Below are 19,886 nucleotides of genomic sequence, written 5' to 3' on the forward strand. Positions count from 1 at the left end.
AATGCGACAAATGGCCAAACTGTCGCGTTGTCGAATTGTCGTGCTTTTGTTAATTTTGACACATTTTTCTTGTTTTTGTAAGGGCGTCAATGCGACAATACGCCAACTGAAAAAAATAAAACTGAGTCTAAGTCTGAAGTCTAACATGCCAATTAAAAGATAAAGTGTAAAAACGCGCTATTGCAGCTTCTGATTTCATAGATCTTCAAGAAGGATTATCAATAATGGGATGGGTGATGAGTTCAACTGCATGCCAAGTCTATACGCTGTGATTAACAATTATGCTCTGAGTTTATACATTTTGTCAAATGTATGACATGTATTACCTGAAGGAACATATTGTTTATACTCGTCCATGTTTTTGACGGACAATATAATTTACATGGTCGGTAAAAGTGAGGACGGGCATCATTTACGTGTTTCCGTGCTTTGTTCAGGTGAACAATTGACTTGGGCTTGCATGTGTTTGTGACGGGTGCCACTTACGTGGCAGGATACGCTCACCTTTTACCGAACACCCATTGGATGGCCTGAACGACTTCGGATTTTTATCCCACATCAGTCTGATACACCGTGATATAACTGAAATACTGTTCAAAGTGGTGTTTAATGCGATCCCCTTAGTGTGTTACTGCAACTGTCAACATTTTGTGTAGTGATGTTATGTAATATGTAAAAGAAAGCATATTCAATAAACCAATTGATTTGATTAGAAAATACTTGCGTCAGTGTATTTTATTAACGCCCCGAACCGTAATTTAAACACATATAATAACAGATCATATACACGCATGGTGCCTTGACTTACTACCAGCTTTAATAGGTCATCCCGGATAAAATAGTTCCCCCAAAAGCGAGGAACATCTGTATCAAATGTATCATCTGAACAAATGTATTCCAAACAATATCCTCATTAGATGAGAAGATCTGTTAAAGAATTACCTCAGTTAGTCAATTTCAATGACAGAGCGTCGTAATACATTTACATCAAGTACAATACGTCAAAATGGCCGACACGATAAACGTGACGGGAGATATTTCCGAAGTTGTTAATTAACCTGTGGCTGTTTCAAGCCTTTGTCATCACTGATCAATTGGCCGACCATTGAAAGGTGATTGTAAAAATGTGTCAAATAGATTCTGAGGTAAATTAATAGATTGCTGTAGATTGTCACTACGATAGTTTGGATTTTTTCCCGTTTTTTTTCGTGTAATTTTCATCTAAGATGGGTTGTAGCGAGGGTATCCTTGAACGGGCATGCAACCAAACTCTCTGACTTATCCCAGAGTAAGCTAAGACGCTAAGTTCAAAATTAAAGGGTCTTATTAATGAGAAACAACGCGTCTGTATGAATTCGTACCAGGGAATTCCCAGGGTTTTCCCCAGGAATGTGGGAGTAGTCAGACTGAGTGTTTACGTCATTTCAAGAATACAGTCACGTGAAAAACGTCATGTGACCGACCTCTCGTCCAATGGAAAAGCCGTATATCTTGTAAACTTCACATTACAAAATTAGTTACTGTTATAACCAAATGAAACACAACCCATTATCCGATAGAGGTAACTGTGCATAGCGGAGGGCTATGTTATCACAATAAACTTGGTAGCATGGTTTGGTTTGACTTCTTGGCACGTGTCTGTAATTCCATTAACATGCTAAATATCCTAAAACTGGCTTATCAGCAAATCTCGCTGCACTGCGCGCGACAGATACTAGAGCAAGGCATGCCAGAAATATGAAACCTAATGCTTCCGAATGGAAGCCTTAGGCATCACGTGCGTCGGGGGACCAGCGCCATCTCATTGGCCGTTAACAGTTGTACAAGGCGGAGCAAAAAGCATCGTTTTTCCGTCCATTTTACGCTTGAAAAACTCGACCCTTTTCCGGACACTTTCTAGACGCTCACCAATTAATCAATTTTAATGAATTTTTAGTCCTTTTCCGTCCAATGACCATATACGGAAAAAACGACGTTTTCGTGTTTGCAGTGCTACTTTCCTTAAAAGGCTTGTGAAAGTTATGAGATATATTAGCTACTTTGGAAATGGACCCCTCTTCAAACCAATTCTAGAGAAAGTCAGGACTCAGCTGGATCCTGACACAGGAACGGGTGACGTCACGACCCTCTGCATTGATATAGTTCGCTTTAAATAATTAAAGTTTGATGTTTAATGGATTGCTTTGTTGTGATTTATGTATCTGTCAATATCATGTCTGAAGCTGTATTTGGTGACGTTCATCAGCTGATGAAGACAGTGCCTCACGTAAGCAAATTCCATGATGCGTGAGGCACTGTCTTCATCAGCTGATGAACGTCAACAAATACAACTTCAATCCTTAATTAAATACGGGTAAATGATTTTAAAGCTTCAACATGTTATTGACATCCTTAAAAAGGCTGCACAAAATGTTGATATTTTATATAAGAAATAAACGACGAGTGAGAATTGATCATCGTTCAATCAAACACAGCAGTAAAAATAAACCATGTGGGGCGAAGCAGACGCAGATGTGTTGGTTTAGCTGGATATAGATGTGTCAAAAAATATGTCGATCACATCAGCTTTGCACGGGATCGCAAAGGACAACTCGCCTGTCGTCAGTATATAGGGAGGTATATATAGTCGTGTATTTAACTTTGTTAAAGGATCTACAAAATGGCATTCCAACATTACAAGGTGAGTGTTGGTGTGGACGTAGATGCAAGTGCGTGTACATGTCAACCCCTCTATTTATACTGATGGTAATGAAACAGGGGAATACTCAGTTTTAGACACAGTTAAATGAGATGCGATCATGGCTTCCCATCCAAATGGAAACAATGCACACAAACACTTCTCAACATTTAGTTCTGACATGTTGAATTTGCATGCGCGTTATTTCAAATGTACTGACAGTAGTTAGTGAGTTTGATTTTACACCGCTTTTAGCATTATTCGGGCAATATCACGGCGGGGGGGGGGGGGGGGGGGGGGGGGGGGGGGTATGGGCACAAGAAATGGGCTTGCTTCACACATTGTACCATCGTGGGGAATCGAACCCGTGTCTTCGGCGTAACGAGCGAACGCCTTAACCACCATGCTACCCCGCCGCCCCCGTTAGTCAGAAAACGCCTTTAGTCTGGACCCGCCAGCCCGGGAAACCCCTTAGTCTGGACGTGTTTGTCCGGAACCCACTTTGCCTGGACGTGTTATTCCGACATCCCCCTTTCTCTGGACCTGTTTGTCCGGTACCCCCTTTAGTTCGGAACTGTTGTTCCTGAAAAACTCTTAGTCTATACCTGTTAGACTGGAAATCCCTTTAGTTTGGACCTGCTAGTCCTGAAAACCCCTCAGTGGGCCTGTTGGTCCGAAACCCATTAGTCTGGGCCTGTTAGTCCTGAAACCCCCTCAGTTTTGGACCTCTTGGTCCGGAACTCCCTTTGGGGTTAGAATTGGACCCAGCATACCTATCCTAATCGTAAGTGGCGACTACGTTGATTGTAACTTCGTTCAGTGGCATTTAGAAGTTGGTGTGATGAAGTAAGACAAGTTCTATGGATGAACAACTTCTTTATTACAACTAGTGCGACGTTTCGGTGTAGATCCTAACACCTTTATCAAGCAAGTGATGGATAGTGCTTACTTACTTATATTGGAGATTTAACGTGCGCTTTCCAACTGCAAGCGTATGTCGCACACGGGCCAGGCCAGGCCATTTAATGTGTTTCCGAAAAGGGGAAAAGTGAGTTTGTGCAACCCAGGAGGGGGGCTTTAGGGGTTGCTTATATAGTCATTTTGAAATTTTGAGATTTGGAATGAATGCCAAGAGTGGGTGGAGGACGAACTAAGGGAGCTGTGTGTGTTGGGTGGTTGTTAGATTAGGTAGTTTTGGTTTTAATATTTTATTGGGGTTTAAATGCGACTAATTAGTCCTGTTTTAATTAGGTATATGCCTAAGGCTTTGAATATTTCTAATTTATTTTGTGGATTTAGGATTGATTCTAGTGTAAGATCGGTTTTAAGATTTAGGGTGGTCTCTAGTGTTGGTCGGTGTGTTTGGTAGTGTGTGCAGTGAATGAGTACGTGTTCTGGTGTTTCTTGTTGTTTGCAATGTGGGCAGTTTCCTGTTGTGTGTAGATTAGCTATTTTACGGTGATTATTTAGTTTGATGTTTGTAGTTTAGTAATTATTCTGTCAATGTTTTTGGATGGGTGTAGTATTTTTGGTTTAGTTAGGGTTTTATTTAGTACTTTCCTGATTTGGCTATTTGAGTTTTGATTTATATTTTGCCGTTTTTTGTTGATTTTTTGTTTAGTTACACTTTTGATTTCTGATTTTGAGCTGGGTAAGTTTAAGCTTATTTCTGGGAGTTTAAGGGATAATTTTGCTGCTTTATCTGCGTTTTCATTTCCAAAGATTCCTACGTGGGCGGGGATCCAAATGAATTTAGTTTGGGGCGGTTTTTAGTGTTTTTATTATTGAGGTTTTGTAGTCCACTGAGGGAGTCGGTTAGGATGAGGATTTTTTGGTGTTTGTTAGATTGCTGATTGTGTAGTGCTGAGGCCATGCCCATGAGTTCGGCCGTGAATATGGATTGGTTGTTTGGGAGTCGGTAAGATTGTGTGTTTTTGGTTGGTTGTGCGATGTTGAATCCGAAACCTGTGTGTTTTGAGATCGGATCTGAGGATCCGTCTGTTTTGAGATCGGATCTGAGGATCCGTCTGTGTATATGTGACACCAGTTTGGCCAATTGTCGTGTATGTATGCTAGTGTGGTGGTTTTAACGATGTTAGGGTTGGTCTGTTTATTTAGTGTATCGGCTAGTGTTGTGTCTATTTTTGGTATTTTAAGTTTTGGAGTGATATTTTGTTTTGTTTAAGATTATTTATTTTGTGTTCATTTAGGTAATTGGTTATTCTTTGGAAAATTGGAGTAAGTAGCGGATTTCCGGGCTAGGACTTGGTTTCTAGGGCTAATATTGTTTTTTATTAAGTCTTCGATTAGAGGGTTTGATTGGGACGCGGCCCAGAAGTTTAGGGTAAGTTGTTCCCTACATAGTTTAAGTGGCATTTCTCCTGTTAAGGCCTGGAGTGAGGTGGAGGAGGTGCCATGTTGAGTTCGTGTGATTAGTTTTAGGGCCTGATACTGGATTGAGTCTAGTTTTCTAATGAGAGAGTTGTTTAGGGTGTCGTAAATGGCACTGCCATAGTCTAGTTTGGATCTAATTAGTGATATATAGAGTGAGAGGGGGGTGTTTTTGGAGGCCCCCCAGTTGGAGCCGGTTAGGCATCTTAACGTGTTTAGGTCTTTGCTGCATCTGGTTATAGTAGGTTTTTAATGTGAGCATCCCAGGTGAGATGTTCATCGAAGATTAATCCTAAGAATTTGGTTTGTTTTTTTAAAATTTGATTGGTTTGTTGTTTAGTTGGAGGTTTATGGAGGCGGTTTGCATATTTTTGTTTTTAAATACTATTCCTGAGGGGTTTTTTCTGAGTTTAGGGAGAAGCCCCATTTATCAGCCCATTTTTGTATTTTATTTAGAGATTTTTGTAGTAAGTTTTGGGCCATTTTAATGCTTTTAGTGTGGATCCAGAGGGCTCCATCATCCGCGAATTTTGATGTGTTTATTTTGGGGTCCCTCGAATAGATCGTTAATCATAATATTAAAGAGTGTGGGGATTAGGATGCTGCTCTGGGGAGTGCCATTTTCTAGGGCACATTGGTCCGATATGGTCTATGCCCACGGTTATTTTGCGGATTGTTAGGAAACTTTGGATGTAGTTAATTATTTGACTAATTTTTGTATTAGCCCGTTATGCCAAACCATGTCGAATGCTTTGGAGAAGTCTAGAAAGAGGCCTGTAGTATACTGTTTGTTAAGTTGGCCTGTTTTAATGTCCTGCTCTAGTCGGGCGAGGTTATCTAAGGTTGAGCGTCCAGGAGTGAAACCACCGCTTTGGTCTGGATTTATTATGTTGTTTTGTTCTAAGTAGTGTTGTAGCCTGTTTTTTTGCCATTGATTCCATTACTTTGCATAAGTTAGAAGTTAGGGAGATTGGTCTGTATGAATTAGCCTGGTCAGCTGGTTTATTGGGTTTTGGGATTGGTATGACCAGGGCTTGTTTACAAGGTGATGGGACCTGTCCGTTTAGATATATGAGGTTAAAGATGTTTTAGAACAGTTTGGAGTAGTTTGGGTGGTAGTTGTTTAATTATCTGGTATGAAGTAAGGTCTAAGCCTGGGGCTGTGCCCTTTTGCCTATTGTGTAGGACGTGGAGTAGTTCTCCCATTATGAAATTGAGATTAATTTCTAGATTATTATCTTTTGGCTCTTTGGTAAATTTGGTTTCTGATTTTAGTTGTTCCTGGAATTTTTGGTTGAAGTTGCTGTTGCTACTGATGGCCGAGTAGTGATTTGCTAGGTTATTAGCTTTTTGAGTGGGGTTTGTTGAATTGTTTATGTTAGTAGGTTTTTTTTATGACGTTTAATGCCCCTAATGGCGTGGAATTTGTACCAAACTGTTCTGGCATCTGTATGATGGTTAATTTCTTCGCCAAAACATTTCCAGTCTCTAGTTTTAGCTGTTTTAACTAAGCTTTGTACTTTGTGATTTAGTTCGTGTGCTATCTTTAGGTGTTTGAAGTCACGTTTGGCTTTATTGAATGCGGATTTGCGTTTACGTCTAGTTTGTTCTATCTCCTCGTTCCACCAAGGAACCGAGGGTTTGCCTATGTTGGTTGTTTTGAAAGGAATGGAGTTTTTAGCTGCGTTTATTATATAGTCAGTTAGGTTTTTACAGCAGATTTCGGGGTCGTTACTGTCTAGGTCAGCTAAGTTAGCCTGGTTGCAAATTTCCTGAAATTTGTCCCAGTCGGCTTTGTTGTAGTGAAATTTAGATTCCTGGTTTTGGGTTGGTGTTGGGATGTTTACGTCTCCTATGGTTATATTTATGGGGAAGTGGTCACTACCTAGTGGTACTCCGTGCACTTCCCATTGAATACTTTAGGCTAAATCTGGGGTGCATATGGTTAAGTCGATAGCCGACATTTTGTGGTGTATTTTGTCGTATCTAGTAGGTTGGTTGTTATTTAGAAGTATTAGGTCATTTTGTTCTATCCATTCTGAGATGAGTTTTCCGTGTTTATCTATTTTATCTTCTATACCCCAGGTAGGGTGGTGGGCATTAAAGTCTCCAGGGAAGATTGTAGATTTATTGCCTATTTGGAGGAGGGTGTTTAAATCCTCAGGTTTGACCTGTTTTTCTACCCAGTGGTATATATTTATGATATTAACTTTTAGGGTTGTTATTTGTTTTTTGAATACCGTTTGCTTCTAGGTTTGGTGTGTTTATTTTTAGTTCTTTGTAGCCTAAGTCTTCCCTGACGTATATGATTAGGCCGCCTCCGGCTCTACCTAGGTTTGTTTTGGCTCGGTCAGTTCTTATTGAGTTATAGTTTGGTAGGGTGAATTTAGATCTAGTAGAGAATTGAGTTTCCTGTATACAGACTATGTATGGACCTTTATCTCGTTTGAATTTAGCTTTTAATTCCTGGCCGTGGGAGGCTAATCCGTTGGCGTTCCACAGTCAAATTAAAAACTTCACATTTTTAAAAGTAATCCCATATATGATATACAACGGACAAATGTATTAGAGAAGGTAATTTTTAAGCATTAATGTCCAAAGAAGGATTTTAATTAACGGTGGTAACCATAATTTGTTCCAAGAACCTACGGTATTCGGTAATAACATCAACAGTTTAAATCATAAGTCCCAAGCACGAGAATCTGATGGCACACAAGTTCAGTAGCGTGTATGGCCACCATGTGCGTTGACAACTGCCATACAACGCCTCCGCATGGACCTTGTGATGCTTGTGAACACATGATTGGGAAGACGACGCCATTGTTGCTTCAAAATGGTGCCAAGATCTTGCAAATTCTGTGGTTGGGTCTGGAGAGTGCGCAGACTTCTGCCAAGGGCATCCCAGACGTGTTCGATGGGATTGAGGTCGGGAGACCTTGACGGCAAGTCCATGACGTTGACTCCCGCATTCTGAAGGAAATTCCTTGTCAAAATTGCTGTGTGGGGTCTGGCATTGTCGTGTTGGAAGATCAAACCGGGTCCATGTGCTGCCATAAAAGGCAGAAGTTCTGGTGCCAGTACCTGGTCGCGGTAAGCAGCAGCGTTGAGGTTGCCACGAATGACAATAAGCCTGGAACGTGCATTGCCACAGAAAGCACCCCACACCATGACACTTCCGCCTCGAAATCTGTCAACTTCCTGTACACAACACTGGGAGTAACGTTCATGACGGCGCCTCCACACCCTCGCCCTACCATCAGCAATTCGAAGATTAAATCGGGATTCATCACTGACGACGACTTGATTCCAATTCCCCTGAGTCCATCGTAAGTGTCGCTGTGCCCACAATTGACGTTGACGTCTGTGTAATTGAGTCAGAATCGGCCCGCAGTATGGCCGTCGTGCTTGAAGGTGAGCAGTTCTCAGACGGTTTCGAACAGTTTGCGCACTCAGTCTGCCCCTAAACAGTTCATTTCTGGTTGATGTAGCCGTCAAAAATCGGCAACGGAGGTGACGTAAGACAATCTGACGATCCTCTGCATGTGACGTCACACGTGGTCGACCTGGCCGAGGGCGATCAGCGGTGGTACCCGTTTGCTGTAGACGCGTCTGTAAATCATAAACAGTCCGTCGACTACAACCCATCGTCCTTGCGACTTCAGCTACGGACGTTCCCGTCTGCAACATGCCGATGGCACGTTCACGTTGCACATTTGAAAGGCGTGGCATGACAAATGGCCGTTAAGACTTTTGTTTTCTTGTGTTTTTCCTTTTTTTTTAATGACTGCTAACAAGTATGGCTGAAAACACGTGCGGTATTATGGCCACGTAACCAGTTGCACGTGAAAAACCACTTTTGCCACTATAGTGCTGTGCACGTGATTTTGATCGATTCACCTGCACAAAAACGGCTGATACGGCTATACGTGGCCATTACTTTTTAAATACACAATAAGAGCCCACAATGATAACTGGTCAAAATGTTAAAATTCTAGGATTGTGAAGTTTTTAATTTGGTTCAGTATATTTAGTCCTTCCATTTTGGGGGCTGAGAGGTTGTTAGTTCCTTTTGAGTTTTAGGTTGTGTTTAATTGGTGGCTTTCCTTAGTTGGAAGAGAAATAACTCGAAGGAGAGAGTTGTGAGTTTAAGTTTTTGCGCTACTGAGTGAAAAGCTGTAGTGCTAGCATTCGGTGAGCTTTGCTTATGCATGTAGGCTAGGAGTAGTGTGAGGTTATTTAGAGTTTTAGTGCCAGTTAATTGAGGAGTTTTGCGCTTGAAGTTTTTGTTTGTTTTAGGGGGTGAGAAGGTTATTTCATTTATTTCCTCGGTGGAAGAATACTCGTCTTCGTCGTTTAGGTTGTTTTTTATTGTTTGATTTTCCATTGTGGAGGTGTTTGTGGTGTGGAGGGTTGAGTTTGTGCTTGCGTGTTGGGTGTAGCTGTGGTTTCCTCAGTGTTTGTGTTTTTTGTTGTGCTTGCTTGTGGGGAAGTGTTGTTGCCTTGGGGGCTGTAGAGTGTCTGGCTGAGGGTCGTTGTGTGTCTGTGGTTTTGCTGTTTGCTTTGCATGCGGTTGTTGATGTTATGGGGGATTTGGTAGGTAGCTGTGTGAGGTGATGTGTGGATGTGGTGGGTGCGGTTTCTATGTGGTTGCCCCAGACAGAATCCGGGAGTTTGTGTGTGGTGTTTGAGTGTGGTGTGGGGAGGAGAGGTTTGGATGTAGGTGGTGCATATTTTCTTGTTTGGATTTTGCCCGAATCTATGTTTATGTGTTTGTTGGCCTGTTGTGTTAGGGCATGTCTGTGCGGGCACTGGTTTGAGAGTGATGTATGTTTTATGCATTTGCAATGGATGCACCAGGGAGGGCATGTGCCTGGGCAATCGGTTTGGGCGCATCTTTTACATTTAGTTTTTTTTAACCGTTTGGTTATATCTAAGGCAGTTAGAACATTGTTTGACCTGTTTGGTGTATGGTTTAACTTCTAGTTTAGTGTGGGCACCGAAAGAGATGTGTTTATGGGCTTCAGGAAATTTAGCACGTTTTTTTTAAGTTTACAATAACGATTGAGGTAGGGACCGTTTTGCCGTTTCTGTTTGAGGTTTTCCTGCTGGTTATTTGGGGTTGAGGGTTTAAGTATTGATTTGTGTTTGCTTTTTGGGTGTAGAGTTCTAGGTCTTCGGCTGTTTCTCTAGGCTTTACTCTTTTTACCCCTCGGGTGAATTGCTGCCAATGAGAGAGAGAGAGAGAGAGAGAGAGAGAGAGAGAGAGATTAAGATGTCACGTGCAAATAACATATACATAACTGTCAATTTTGTTGGACGCCATATTTTAACATTATATGTGCATATTAAGATCGCAGTTTACCAAATGGCTGACTATTTTTAGTACAAAATAATAAGAAAAATAACCATCAAAACACCTATTTATGTGTATGTTAACACCAGTATGATTAGACCACTTGATTAGTACATACGTGCAAGTTTTAAATGTTAGGGAATACCTTCTAGTAAGAATACCAAAGGATAATTTCAAAAGACAAAGTTTTAGACTGTTGTCGATGTGTAACCTCATTTAGTCTTTAATTTCTCATCTGAGAAAATACTGTAAGCAAGAATAACAAGTGATAACTCCGCCAAATACCTCTTCAAACTATTTCCTGTGTGATCACAGTTGACTAGATTTTGTGATACAATATAACAAGTAGTGTGACCGACAAACACTTCTTTACCTGCAAGTTAACACCGACATTGTTTAACCCTTTGATTAGCACATACTTGCAAGCTGTTAATATTAGAGAGTATCTTCTATTGAGCATAACAAATCATACTTTCAGCAGACATAGTTTAGACTGTTGCCATTGTGTAACCTTATTAGTCTTTAAATTCTCAATTTAGAAAATAATGTGAGCAAATATAACGAGTGATAACGCCAACCTTTACATCTTTAAACTCTTTTCCAATGAAATAATTGATCCAATAATATGAGGACCGTTACTTTTCAGGGAAAGTGACTTTACATCTCAGACAAGCACGTCTTTAGTCTGCGTCCTCCTGCGAAACATTTTTAGAATTGTTGTAGCTAAAACACTTTGTATATGTGGGTTATTCATCAAGAGCATAAGTTTATCTACATCATGTACGGTCGCGTTGGCCAGATTTGCTTTTTCGAGCAGTAAGATTCTAAAATCAGAATAAAAGGGGCATTTTAAAAGGAAGTGCATTTCGTCCTCGACACATGAATGGTGACAGAATTTACAGACTCTACTTTGCAGCGGTACAGATGGCCTACATATTCTACCGGTCTCTATTTCTAGAGGGAGAGTTCCACAGCGAAACTTAGCTAGGATACTTCTGTGTGATCTTGGCATTATCTTGTTTACATAGGTTTCTGTTGTCAGGTATGTCTTGAAAATCCTATACGTCCGTAACTTGTTTCCATTACTCTGTCCACTGTCATCATGGAGACTTGTAAGCCACTTTTCTTTGTCAAGTTCCAACAACTTCGATTTGACACAGTTGAATTCAAATTCGTTCATGTTGTGTATATCCTGAATATTCAAGTTCAGTCTTTGAAGCAGAGTAATCACTGTGTTTGCCCATCCTTTCCTGTATCCAAGAGACCAAGCTAGGACAACTCTGGGCGTTCCATTTGGGTCAAGACGATTGATCCTTTTCCAAAGGATCCAGCCAGCAATGAACAGAGATCAAGGTCCCGCCTGCTTACCATCACCTAATTGCTAAATCCCTATGTCCATCCAATTAATCCACTGGCTTCCAATCATCTCTACCAGTCTGCTTGCTGACTCTGTGTCCATTAGTCATCTACTGCCTTCCAATTATCTTATCAGCTCTCTGTGTCCATCAATCAATTTACTGTATAAACATTGATGTACATAAGTATATATACCTATGTTGTTTAGCACTATCAGAAATTAAAAGTGTAAACAAACAAAAATTCACCAAAAAATGGCATAACCTATATCTAAACTCAAATCGCCAAATCAAAAAAGTGCTCAGCAAACCACTAACCAAACCAAAAATTCCCCATCCATCACAAATCGACAGAGTAATCACTAAACTCCAAACAGGACACACCAACCTAAATAACCACCTAAAAAAAATTTAAAAAACACACTTTTACAGGTAACTGCCCACACTGCAAACAACCAGAAACCCTAGAACACGCACTCATCCACTGCACACACTACCTAACACATCGAACCGCATTACAAACCACCCTCAATCTAAACAAGGCTCTCACTCTAGAAGCAATACTAAACCCACAAAATAAACTAGAAAACTTCAAGGCCTTAGGCGTATTCTTAATAAAAAAGGAACTAATAAAACGCATCTAAAAACACAATAACCTACCAAATCAAAATCACATAAACAAACAAACATCCACCATTCCCAGCTCCCTTAGTTCTCTTCCCCAACCCCATCTGCATCTATTCCAAATCTCAAAATTCCCAAATTTTAAATAAGCAACCCCTAAACCCCCCTCTTGGGTTGCACAGACCACTTTCGCCCCTTTCGGAAACACATTAAATGGCCTGGCCGGGCCCGTGTGCGAAATACGCATCAGTCGGAAAGCGCACGTTAAATCTCCAAAGTAAGTAAGTAAGTAAGTAGCACTATCCATCACTTGCTTGATAAAGGTGTTCGGATCTACACCGAAACGTCGCACTAATTGTAATAAAGAAGTTGTTCATCCATAGAACTTGTCTTACTTCATCACACCAACTTCTAAATGCCACTGAACGAAGTTACAATCAACGTAGTCGCCACTTACGATTAGGATAGGTATGCTGGGTCCAATTCTAACCCCAAAGGGAGTTCCGGACTAAGAGGTCCAAAACTGAGGGGGTTTCAGGACTAACAGGCCCAGACTAATGGGTTTCGGACCAACAGGCCCACTGAGGGGTTTTCAGGACTAGCAGGTCCAAACTAAAGGGATTTCCAGTCTAACAGGTATAGACTAAGAGTGTTTCAGGAACAACAGTTCCGAACTAAAGGGGGTACCGGACAAACAGGTCCAGAGAAAGGGGGATGTCGGAATAACACGTCCAGGCAAAGTGGGTTCCGGACAAACACGTCTTACTACGTTGATTGTGTGGTGAGGCTCTGTTACTTGGCTGATGATGTGTCATCGTACTCCGACAGCTTTGACCGTTGCTCATAATATCAATCACTGGTTTGCCTGGCTCAGAAACGACTGTTTACTGGCCACCTTCATGCAGCTTCTATACTGCTGAGTGTAGAGTTAAACATCACACACACTCACACATTCTCACACTCACATATACATACACAAACACTCAAACATACACTCACTTAAACACACACACACAAACACATTCTCACTCACATACACACACACTCAAATATACACTGACACACATATACATACACATTCTCATACACATACACTAAAACATACACACATACACTCATATTGCCAATTTCTCTGCATACTGTTCGTGTAAATATGCTGTGTTAACATGATTCCAAATGTATATCACTCTCCGAAATTAATGGAGGAAATAAAGATCATTCATTCATTCATTCATACACTCATTTACACACACACTCACACACACACACATTCTCACACTCACATACACTCACACACTCAAATATACACTCACACACTTACACACACATTCTCACACTCACGCACTCAAATATACACTGACACACACATACATACACATTCTCACACTCACAGACACATACACAATCACTCAAACATACACTCACAAACTTACACACACTCACACACACATTCCCACACTCACATACACACTCAAACATACACTGACACTCACATACATACACACACACATTCAAACATGCACTCAAACATACACACACCCACATACACTTTTTCAAAGCATTGAACTCATCTTACTTTTCCATAACCTTTCATGTTACAGCTTCATGCACAGCCGCGATACTTGATGTATTGCATGGCCTTTCTCATCGTTGCAGTGATCTTTGGTGTGTTCTTCATCTCTGTGGATCAACAAACGTCTTTGTGGTCTGCCCTGCAAAGGGCGGATGTCTTCAACTTCACAGGAATTAATCCTAAGCATCCACAAATGTTTTACCCTCGTAATGTATCAACACGAAATCCTGAAGCAGATGTGCAAACGACTTTCAAACTTGTTTTTCCCGCCTCAAAGACCATTCCATACTTCCATAGACCAGTTTCGTCCACACCGAACGGTAGATTCAGAAAACGCTTCACGTATGACAATTATTCCCTCGATGATATCGACACGAGCGGTAACGAATCAAAACTAATTTTGTTTTACAATCGTCCACATTGGTTCGGTGTGAATCAGTGTATACAGGGTATCCAAGACTGTCCACGGAAAGCCTGCACATGTTCGAATGATCCTGAAGACATTGCTAAAGCAGATGCTGTCATCATCGACGCTGTTGACCTCAAGGATGCTACACCACCAACAAGTATACGGCGAGCTGATCAAATGTGGATTATGTTTGGCCTAGAGTCTCCTGTTCACTATCACAATAACTACTACCTGCGACCCCAATGGCGTCAGGCATTTAACTGGACCATGACGTACCGTCTGGACTCTGACATCGTGCTGCCGTATAACACACTACAGCGGAGGAAGAAGGCATCACAAACTAATTTCACAAAGGTTGCGTTGAATAAAACTAAATCGGTTCTTTGGTTTGTGAGCCACTGCAAAACCTCTTCCAAACGTGAATCTTACGTACTGGAACTTGCCAAGTACATCACGGTTGACATTTATGGACGATGTGGGCCCTTCAAATGTTCTAGAAATTGTGGCCATTTATATGAAAATCAATATAGGTTTTATTTGTCCTTTGAAAATTCTCTTTGTATCGACTATATTACAGAAAAACTTTTCAAAACATATAACTACAATATCGTTCCTGTTGTTCGAGGGGGGGCTGACTATGGTTCTCTTGTACCGAACGGAACATACATCAATGCTGCAGACTTTTCAAGTCCAGGAAAACTTGCAAACTATCTGAAATATCTGGAACAGAATATCACGGCTTATACCGAGATATTGAGGGAAAAGGCCAGATATTCACCGAACGGAGAAAATATTCACTCTTCATTTTGCGATAGGTGTACAAAACTTCATAATTTGGATAAATATTCAAATTATTACCATGATCATGTGAAATGGCTAAAGAAGGATATTTGTTACTAGCGATATACTTTAGGGCCGGTGGAGCAGGCTGACAACAATCCTTTAAACATTCACTCTTGAGTGCATTCAGCTAAGGCTGAGGTCAGTCCCCTCCGCTGGCTCTCTTGTGAAACTGAGCACAAATTCGAAACTATCCGCTGCTGGAAACGGCTTAATTCTGCTCTCTCTTATCGTAATAAAATGTTGGTCTCGTAGATGTCGTAAATCATGGGACAGTCGTTTCATCAAATTATGTGAAAGTTTACAGCTTCCTAAACTAGATGTCTTTGACATTTCATCGGTAGATTTTAAAGCTGTGAGGGGTAAATTAGTTATATCAGGTAATGATTCATGGTTGAGGTGACTCTGGAATGATAGAAGGTAAGTGATTGGTAATAAACTGATAACGTATAGACAATTTAAATTGCTCTCAAGGTCGAACCATTTTACGAAGAAATCAAAGAAGTATTCTAGTTGTGTTACGGCCAGGAACACTCCCTCCAGAGACTGAAATTGGTGGATACTCTATACCAATTAATCCCTTACATCAGCGTATTTGTAAATATCGTAATCAAAATATAATCGAAGATGACTAACATTTGCTATTGTGACTATAGTCGGATTTAAGATGTTGCCTTTCTTTGGATATAGGCCTCAGATATTAGTGGGGGGGGGGGGGGGGGGGGGGGGGTGGGGTGGGGGGGGGGGGGGGCACGGGTGGCCCAGTCCTCTAAGCGCCGCGATTCGCTGTGCAGAGTTGCGTACCTTGGGCATGCCAGAAACCTATGATTTTGGGTTCGAATCCAGGTTCGCCCCGATTGTTTCTAGGTTTGTCAGCACCATACCCGTGCTCGTGGGTTTCACCGAAGTGAAAACGTCTGAGACCTGCATCACTTTCCTCCCACATTAAGCTGACACGCCGTCCGTGATATAACTGGAATAATGTTAAAAGCGGCGTTAAACCCAACTCACTCACTCACTCAGATGTTAGGAATGATTATTTACAATTAACACTTTATGAAACCAGGAGAACCAGCTGTATTAAAAACACCTAGCTGATCTATTAACATAATGTATAAAAAGAAAACAAAATATGAATCTCATATCTTAATTACGTCGTGTAATTGACTTTTAGAATCTTTCGGTTTTTAGCTGCCATATGTTATAGTCCGTCAACCATCATTTTGCAGGCGGTTGTTCACAACTATTTTACATTAAACACAAACTCAATCGACGAAAGGTGGTTATTATAATAATAATCATTGACCTAACTAGAAATACCAGTTTTGTAATATTTCATGTCCGAATAAAAACATTTTCTTCACTCTTATTTTGGACTGAAAAACTGTTCAAGGATTGTCTGGTGCGTGGTTCAAATACAAGAACATTGTGATCTACTTGGCGGATTGAACTTCATGGTTCCAGACTTGATTATTTACAGACCGCCGTCATTTTTGCTGGAATATTGCTGAGTGCGGCGTTAAACAACCAACCAACCAACCAATCATAGTTTGTCCTGTTTACAGGCAATCAAAAATCGAAAATCGGATCATCCATTTTTAAAAGAAATTTTACGGTGTCGTCTTAATTTGTCTTTAGCTGAAAAAGATTTTGTTGGTTACCCAGTCATGTTGGCATCAGTGGCAACTATGGACCAGATGCTTCGGCAAAAGCCGCTCTCAATAAGTTCAAACAGACTTTCCGTATTCTAATCTTAAACCTTCTATTAGACAATATGTGAATGCTCACAAGCAACAAATTTCGAATACCAAGGTTTTGAGTGAGTTTGGTTTAACGCCGCTTTTAACAGTATTCCAGTTATATCGCTGCGTGTCAGCTTAATGTGGGAGGAAAACCGGAAGTGATGCAGGTCTCAGACGTTTACCACTTCGGTGAAACCCACGAGCACGGGTACGGTGCTGACAAACCTAGAAACATAATCGGGGCGAACCGGGATTCGAACCCGCAATCATAGGTTTCTGGCACACTTATTCAAAACCTTGGTCGCTGTGCAGAGTTGCGTCCCTTGGGCATGCCAGAAGCCTATGATTGTGGGTTCGAATCCCGGTTCGCCCCGATTATGTTTCTAGGTTTGTCAGCACCATACCCGTGCTCATGGGTTTCACCGAAGTGGTAAACGTCTGAGACCTGCATCACTTCGGGTTTCCTGCTATATTCAGCTGACATGAGACAGCCTTGAATCAACTCACTCAAAAATGTTACTACAATATATCAACAGCCATGAAGTGAGTATGGTTTTACGCCGATTTTAGCAATATTCCAGCAATATCACGGCGGGGGACACCACAAATGGGCTTCACACATTGTACCCATGTCGGGGATCGAACCCGGGTCTTCGGCGTGACGAGCGAACGCTTTAACCACTAGGCTACCCGACCGCCCCGACAGCCATGAACATACCAAGATACATGTAATATATTTATTACCACAATGAGAATATATCATATACAACTAAAGGTGTGCAGTATTACCGGTATATCGGTAAAATGAGGTTCTTTTTTTCCATGATAGGTATCACAATATCAAGTTTTAATGTTTGGTATATTGGGTGATTTCAGATAGCGATTTTTATAATGTGTTTCATGTTAAACACTTGCCAAATACATGTACCTTTGAAATGTTTACGTAATTCCAAAATGCAAGTTCGGATTCTGGGGTTCTTCTGTGGCAGAGGTGTACACAAAGTCATCACTGTCCCGGAGCGTCCATCCTTGATTATTTATTGAATGAGTAAACATTATGTTGTTCCAGCATTTTGTTTTGTTCCATTTATGAACTTCAATTCCTACATTGATGTTACAAATTGTTTCGGAATTCAAAACTTTGAATTATGCAATATATGGTTATACGTATAGCAATACAGCCTTGTGCATTGTAAAATATTGTGATACTCTTTAAACATTCAATACTGATTCCTATATAAAGTCAAGTAGGTTTTTCAAGTAAATAAACAGTGTTTATAATCAAGGTATCATCACCAGCCCTTCTGTTCAAACATGTAAATCCATTTGTTGTAATACACATAAGGGCTGGAACGAGTCCAAATTTATTACCCGGGTACCCAACCCCCTATTACCTGACCCAACCCAGGTACCCACTGCAAGTCTCAAGAGTTGGGAACAAAATGTCTGATTGGTAATTGTTTTATCGCAGCCTGGGCTAAAACTATTTAGATACATTGTACATGTATCAAACAATCAGATCATGTGTTCACTGAAGTTGACTGAAGCTTGGGCTGAAACTATTTAGATACATTGTACATGTATCAAACAATCAGATCATGTGTTCACTGAAGTTGACTGAAGCTTGGGCTGAAACTATTTAGATACATTGTACATGTATCAAACAATCAGATCATGTGTTCACTGAAGTTGACTGAAGCTTGGGCTGAAACTATTTAGATACATTGTACATGTATCAAACAATCAGATCATGTGTTCACTGAAGTTGACTGAAGCTTGGGCTGAAACTATTTAGATACATTGTACATGTATCAAACAATCAGATCATGTGTTCACTGAAGTTGTCTGAAGCTTTATCTTTACTTTAACATATACAAGTCCAAAAGAATGTGTGCATCGTCAGAAAGAAATACCCGGGTCCTACTCAGTACCCACCCGACCCGAGTACCCGAGTCACCCGTCCCTGCCCTAATACACATGTTATTACAGAACACACACCATACCCAAATGTGACCAAAACTAAATGCATACAGATTTTAGCCAACACTCTGAAGTGTTTTTTTTTTAATATCTATCAACACAAGTGGATACTGAAATCATCTGGCAATATCCATCTTCATTATGCAGAGTTGCATCCCTTGGGCACGCCAGAAACCTATGATTGTGGGTTCCCCATTTGCCCAAACTATATTTCTAGGTTCACAAACACCATACCCATGATGCTCTGGGGTTTCACCGAAGTTAGTAGTTTCACCGAAGTTTCTCAGACCTGCCTCACTTCGGGTTTTCCTCTCAAAACGGCGCTAAACCCAATTCACTCACTGAAATTTTGCAGCCTTTCTATTGTATGGGTCAGCAGGACATAAATGGGAAATCTCCAGCTAAATATTTTACATAATTATGTTCATTTACGTGTTACGCCTATGTCAATCAACCAATGGGTGATCTGCAAATTAATATCTCCTCAACTATATTGTTTGATATCAGACAAGCTAATTCTCCTGCCAGTAATGAATAATTTTGATACATGTGAACATTATTTCAGTACTTGAGGACAGATGTATTTAGATTAATTGAAAAAAAAGATGATCAGAAGGTCCAAATGACCAAGCAACCACAGTTTTTCTAAATCATATTTTGTCTTTATGAAATGCAGTACCAGGGGGTACATCCAAATTTCCACATTCCATTACTTTGCACTCTGATGGGAGCTTGTGAAGGCTGGTCAAAATCAGCAGCAGACTTTAGTTGCATGTTATGAAGGTGTAAATCGTAGCTTATAACAGCTTTATATTCATAGCTTTGTTTGTACAAGTCCAGACTTAAGCCAGTTTTATTGTGTTACCCTACTGAGATACAATGCTGCAGTTCAACATGGATACCCTACTCAGACACAGTATACCAACTCCTTGTTTTATCCCC

General features: G+C 40.7%; 1 protein-coding gene across 1 annotated transcript; it reads left to right on the plus strand.

Annotated features, from left to right (window-relative positions):
• Nucleotides 1-2,489: 2,489 nt before the first annotated feature.
• Nucleotides 2,490-15,924, plus strand: LOC124137964 (glycoprotein 3-alpha-L-fucosyltransferase A-like). The gene is made up of 2 exons (XM_046504428.2): nt 2,490-2,680; nt 14,002-15,924. Exons 1-2 carry the CDS (start codon nt 2,660-2,662, stop codon nt 15,280-15,282), a joined length of 1,302 nt encoding a protein of 433 aa, XP_046360384.2. The 5' UTR covers nt 2,490-2,659; the 3' UTR covers nt 15,283-15,924.
• Nucleotides 15,925-19,886: the final 3,962 nt, after the last annotated feature.

The sequence above is a fragment of the Haliotis rufescens genome, unplaced genomic scaffold, assembly GCF_023055435.1.
Source record: "Haliotis rufescens isolate VD_foot unplaced genomic scaffold, xgHalRufe1.0.p SCAF_17, whole genome shotgun sequence".
NCBI classification, from domain to species: Eukaryota; Metazoa; Mollusca; class Gastropoda; order Lepetellida; family Haliotidae; genus Haliotis; species Haliotis rufescens.